The sequence below is a fragment of the Larimichthys crocea genome, chromosome II (genome assembly GCF_000972845.2).
Source record: "Larimichthys crocea isolate SSNF chromosome II, L_crocea_2.0, whole genome shotgun sequence".
Taxonomy (NCBI): domain Eukaryota; kingdom Metazoa; phylum Chordata; class Actinopteri; family Sciaenidae; genus Larimichthys; species Larimichthys crocea.
Genome location: NC_040012.1, coordinates 3,616,026 through 3,622,025, shown reverse-complemented (window position 1 = coordinate 3,622,025; position 6,000 = coordinate 3,616,026). Strand labels below are relative to the sequence as shown.

At 39.8% G+C, this 6,000-nt stretch overlaps 1 protein-coding gene across 2 annotated transcripts; it reads left to right on the top strand.

Moving 5' to 3' along the window:
• Positions 1–1,260: 1,260 nt before the first annotated feature.
• On the top strand, positions 1,261–5,856 carry lactb2 (lactamase, beta 2). Of its 2 annotated transcripts, none has more exons than XM_019267416.2 (7): positions 1,261–1,475; positions 2,905–3,061; positions 3,573–3,697; positions 3,815–3,993; positions 4,442–4,590; positions 4,882–4,969; positions 5,195–5,856. In XM_019267416.2, exons 1-7 carry the CDS (start codon positions 1,354–1,356, stop codon positions 5,236–5,238), a joined length of 864 nt encoding a protein of 287 aa, XP_019122961.2. In that variant the 5' UTR covers positions 1,261–1,353; the 3' UTR covers positions 5,239–5,856. The 2 variants fall into 2 exon arrangements, with proteins under 2 accessions (XP_019122961.2, XP_010743055.3); XM_010744753.3 differs by having other exon boundaries at positions 1,263–1,475; positions 2,905–3,065; positions 3,577–3,697.
• The last annotated feature ends 144 nt before the right edge of the window (positions 5,857–6,000 follow it).

Sequence of the window (6,000 nt, the reverse complement as noted above, 5' to 3'; positions counted from 1 at the left end):
TTTATAGTTACGTGATATTTCATTATGCTCCCTATGGAGAGCTCAAAGGTCAGGATGAGTTCCAGAGCAGCAGCTAAATGCATTTAGACAGATTTTAACAATTTTGATTTCCTCTGTTTGAGGTGTAATAAAAAGAAAGAAACCTTTAAACAGTCAGGATTAATGAGGACAATAACATCATCATTAAACCAGATAGATGTGATGTTTCAGGTTGAACTGTGAGGAGTTGGCAAGCATCATTATCATTACAAAGTAATAAAATGTTCATTCTGTGGAAATGCTGATAATCCAACAGATTTTAATATTTCTAAAGGGCGAGGTGAGAGGTGACACAATGGCGCCACCTAGTGTTCAGTCTGTGCTACTTTGTGTTGCTCAGATGACATTTATTGTGACAGATACTCAGTTAATATCCAGTAATGGGCCAATTCAAGAGTTACCAGCCTGGGTGGAGCTGCATTTGCTTGTGTAGGAGCACTAACTGAATGCATTTATTTATTTAATTATGGGGAAACAGGGAACGTATATGGCACTGATGTGAAAATGAAGAAAGCTTGGTCATAGCATCCAGTAACCATAGATACATGAATAGATTTATTTTTTAGTTTATTTATTTATGCTATTTAATAGAAAAAAAAAAGAACAGGAGAGGTAAAGATGCTGGTTAACACGGTGAACCACTACACACAATACACACAAAGAAATAATAAATATATAAATCCACATACAATGAAATTGTGTCTTTAAGTTATGTGTTGTGTTGTGTTTAAATATAGAAATAACAATACAGTATAGAAGTACATATACAGCATTATAAATACAAGTGCTACTGGTGAAAATACATTAAAGGTCCAGTGTGTAGAATTTAGTGGCATCTAGTGGTGAAGTGTCAGATTGTAACCGACTGAATACCGGTCACCTCTCCTTCGTAGTTTCAAGCATAACGGAGAAACTACAGTGAAACTTGTAAATGTGAAAGGACCAATGTGGAGCCAGAGTTTGGTTTGTCCCTTCCGGGCTGCCGTAGAAACATAGCAGTTCAAAATGGAGGACTCCATGGAGGAGGACCCGCTCCCTCTGTAGAAATAAAAGTTTCATTCTGATTTAACATAAACATAAAAGTTGTTATTAAACATAGTTGTGAATATTATATTGCTATCCTGTCAATAAATCGCTTTGAACGTTACACACTGGGCAAGATAAAAAACTACAACTATGGAAGTCTTTTTGAGACTTTTATTTTGAAGGCGGCGTTGGGAGATACCGGAAGCACATGTTGTTTACGTTCCGTTAAATCAGCTGTTCTTGGACTTTCATCTCCGTATATTTTTCTTATTCTCGAACTCTCCAACCATGAGTGCGATCATCCCTCGGATCGAGCAGCTGTCGGCCAGAGTTGTCCGGGTTCTGGGCTGTAACCCGGGACCGATGACCCTGCAGGGAACCAACACTTACCTGGTCGGCACCGGGGACAGGTGAGGTTACCGTTTAACGTGTGCACAGAATGAATCTTACTTATTTATTCCTGAATATATTTAGTGGTTTAAAAACAGACATTTAGGTTTTTACGTGCAGGTAACCGGCAGCATGCTCCCTGTAAACACGTCCCGCCAAACCCCATTCAAGTTTTTATTAATTTAGTGTTTCTGTGCCTGGAGGATAAAATATAAAACCTGTAGACCGACACTGAGCATGCATACTAAATTATCTGCATGCACTTATGATTTCGGCACACACTCAATATAAGAAATTATAAGTATTACTTTTTAAAATGTATTTTAGAATAGAAGCTTTTATTGTCTTTGTACAACAGACATACTGTAAGCACAACGACATTACAGGGGACTTCAAGGAGGTGCTGCTCCTAATATAGGTAAACGTATAGACAAAGATAAAACCAGAATATAAATACAAATGCAAAAATAAAATATAGATGCTGTGCAAAGAAAACAGGGGTATCCATAAAACCTGAATGCTGCATCTTGCTTGTATTTGCATAGCAAATGGTAAAAGCAATTATACAATGAGGTTATTGCTCATGACACGCAGGTAAGATTATTGCACAAGAGATTTTGCATGTTGGGGGGCTAGTGTATGTGTACGTTCAGGATTAGATTAGAAATACTTTATTCATCCCATCACGGGGAAATTCACCTGTAACAGCAGCAAGATGTAGAAACAAAAGTAGAAGAGGCCAAAACCAAAAAAACACAATAAACAGACAGAAATATCTAAACTACACAATAACCATGAAAAAGTAATCAACCTTCAAAAGCAGACAAGTACTGAGGATAAGAGTGGCATGATATATAAAGAGTATTGTAGTGTAAAGTGACCATAGTGTAAGTTATCTTGCAAATAAAGTGACCATAATATAAATAATAGTATTATTTCAAGAGTAGTGACCATAATATAAATAGCATTACAAAAATAAGTGACCATGATATAAGTAAGAACTGCAAGGTATAAATGAAATAAAATGGAATAAAATAGACTGAGTCTGTTTGTCTTGGCTCTAGTGCACCTGTAGCGTCTGCCAGAGGGCAGCAGGTCAAACAGGTGCTGGTGTTGTCTCTTTTAATGGTCAGCGCTCTGCTGAGGCAGCGAGATGAGTAAATGTCTTTGAGGGAGGAGAGGGAGCAGCCCATGATCTTCTGTGCTGTCTTCACCAAAAATATTCTCATGTCAAAAATATTCCTGTCATAATATTCTATACATATGTTCAGTACACAATACATAGATACATAAACTCCTAATGTAATACATTGTGTAGAGGGTATGTATTGTACATGCAAAGTCAAATAATATGACAATAATAAACACAGGCAATAAAATGGCAATGTGCATACAGATAGTTGCTTGTGAAGCCTATGTGTATATAATAATATGTGATTTATATTCCAGACGAGTGCTGATAGACACCGGAGATCCAGCCGTGCCCGACTACATCAGCAGTCTGAAACTGGCGCTGAGGCAGTTCAACACCAGCATCCAGGAGATCATCGTCACACACTGGCATCACGACCACATAGGCGGGGTGGAAGACATCTGCAGGGACATCACTGGTGAGGACAGTATGTGTGGGACAGGTTTAATGAGACTAATCGGTCAGAAAATACAAATATGGGAACTTTAAATCGAAGTACTAAAGTAACAACAAACTATCAAGACTACATTTTTAAGGTCGCTATTTTATCCTTCTCTCTCGCAGACACAAACACAGACACATAGATAAAGAGACAGACACACACACAGACAAGACAAAAGTCTTTCAAAATAAGTCCCTTCAAAATAAAAGACTTTGTAAAACTCTCTCATTAACAGACACACAAAGATCAAAAGATCACACAAGCACGCACAAATACACACACACAAACACAAGACAATAGTCTTTCAAAATAAGAGTCCCTTCAAAATAAGAGCCCATTAAAAAGGCAATGACGACACAGCTTGTTGTATGAATACTGAATTTGCTGAGCACTGTCAATAATAATGTATGGGGGTGACGGGGCCAGAGTCAGGCACACTCAAAATTTCTTTAGAAATGTTTCTAGTTCTCTTTGCTCCCTCCTGCAGGTTCCGAGGTCCGAGTCAGCAAACTGCCTCGCCCCAGCCAAGTCAGAGAAACAGCCGGAAACAAAATCTTAACTTATCTAAAAGATGGAGACGTTGTCCAGACGGAGGGGGCCACACTCAAGTCAGTTCAGTTCATATGTTTATATTGATAAGATAAAGATACAATTGCTAAGGTAAAAATATAACATAAGTGACATAAGTGACCTGCATTTATTATTTATTTATTTATTTTTCCCAGAGTGTTGTTCACCCCGGGCCACACCGACGACCACATGGCCTTGCTGCTGGAGGAGGACCGGGCGCTCTTCTCTGGAGACTGCATCCTGGGCGAAGGCACGGCCGTGTTCGAGGATCTCTACGACTACATGAAATCTCTGAAAATCCTGCTGAACTCTGAGGCCGACCTCATCTACCCCGGTGAGTGAACACACACTCTGCTGTGTGTGCTACACTATTTTATTCCTTGAAAGGCTCCCTGGATAATGTCACCCACAAACACATTTACACCTGGAAGCTGCACGGTACAACCACAGTGTGATCTGTTGGCCAAAAGCACCTTAATGACGGTAATAAGGGAAGAGCAAGTACTTCCACAGGGGTAGTTTGGGGTTAACTGCCTTGCTCAAGGTCACATCTGTTCTGAGGGAGTAACAATGGAGTTATAATTAAGGAGTTAGTGTTGCTTTTCCTCTCCAAAATAAAACTTCCCTGCGGATATGGGAAGACCTACCTCAAGCCAGCAAACCAAAATAAGAAAGATGAAATGCAAACATAATTACTATTTCTGAACACAAGTGTCCATCACTCAGCCTGAGGCTTCACTGTAAAGTCATTCAGATGTTTGCTGCTGCTGTTCTCTGTGCAGGTCACGGACCTGTGGTTCAGGATGCTGGCTCTAAGATCAGACACTACATCAGCCACCGGGACCAAAGAGAGCAGCAGATCCTGGCAGCCATTCAGGATGGAGCAGGAAAGCCTTTTTCCTCAATGGAGCTCGTCAAGATCGTCTATAAGGTCGGGACAAAACCATCTGTTACTTTGATGCTTTTTCCAGCTTGTAGTGAAGGGCTGACCACACTGAATAAGCAAGTAAAGGCCAGCACTACAGCACACCGTAACCAAATTTGGACTGTTGTAAAATATAGTCCCCGCAGCTCCGGATAAGCTTTGAAGTGAGGAGTAAACAGACTAAATTATGATACTAAAACTATCATAAATCTGTGAAAGTGACCTCAAAATATGCAGCCACCTGTGCATCTGTGTACATGTGTTTTGCTCAGATGCTTCTCTCTGCTTCTCTTCCAGGACACCCCTGAACACCTGCACCTTGCAGCTAACGTGAACCTGGTCCATCACTTAAAGAAGCTGGAGAAAGAAGGCAAGATCTGCCCAGGTACGTCATCTCCAAGCTACCACTGTGAGAGTTTTAGAGCATCATTAACTTCTTAAATTGAACCAAAACCAAGATAGACATATCTGTCAGTGCAGATAGTTTTGGAGGAAGTGTGTCACATTAAAGTTAAGGGACCGTGAAATGTGATCGGTGATTTAGATTAGTGTCTGAGCTCACTGATAGTTAGCTAAAACACAGATGTAAACTTTGTTTTTGCTTCCTCAGCCGACAAATCTTCACAGAGCATGAAGTGGAAGAGCAACCTGTGACGTCCGCAGAGAAGAAATGCTGAGCGAGCATTTGGACGGGATGTTGAAATCCATCTGGCCGACAGTTGACGATTTTTCACCATTTCAGCATAACGCCTAATCGCCTTACGTTGATGGATTCATATGTTAATGAAGAATCAGGGATGGTGGTCACACTTGTTGCCTTGGATGTTTCCTGACTCAGTGATCACACTCATCAGGACTGAGCTGCAGCTTGTGCCGAAGTCTTTTTCCTCATCATCCTTCTTTATTTTTATTTTTCTGCTCACTCCTCTCCTCCTTGTTCTAAATACATTTGATATCTGAGCCGTTGCACGACTCTGTCAAATGATGGCATGTATATTTCTGTTCAGACATCCAGTTTAAAGTTTTTTGTCATGGATATTAGAACTTTAGTTTGATCGTATCTGTTTGTCCTTTCAGTCTGGACGATGAAGCGCTTGTTTGAGAAACGCTGTACAACTTTCCAGTCGGTCACTAGGTGGCAGCATCTGCTAATTAATTTTATTGGAGATCACAATTCTAAACTGTAAATTACAATTTACATTTCTAATATTTATTGTAAAGAATGTGAATATGTGTTTAATAATGTTAAACAATATTAAATGATCTGCAGTTCTTTTGTGTGACGCTGTTGTGTTTCTGTGGTCATGAATGAGGATTATTGTGTTTTTGTACTAATCATTGGATCATTCAGAGAAATAGCTTGTTCATATATCGACTATAAATCTCATGAATACTGAGGTTCACCTCTTTGGGCAG

Excerpts from the sequence above, each read along its gene's own strand:
- lactb2 (XM_019267416.2), top strand. The coding sequence starts at position 1,354 with ATGAGTGCGATCATCCCTCGGATCGAGCAGCTGTCGGCCAGAGTTGTC. Across the intron at positions 3,062-3,572 it reads AAGACATCTGCAGGGACATC|GCAGGTTCCGAGGTCCGAGT; the intron begins ACTGGTGAGGAC and ends TTGCTCCCTCCT. Across the intron at positions 4,591-4,881 it reads TCGTCAAGATCGTCTATAAG|GACACCCCTGAACACCTGCA; the intron begins GTCGGGACAAAA and ends CTTCTCTTCCAG.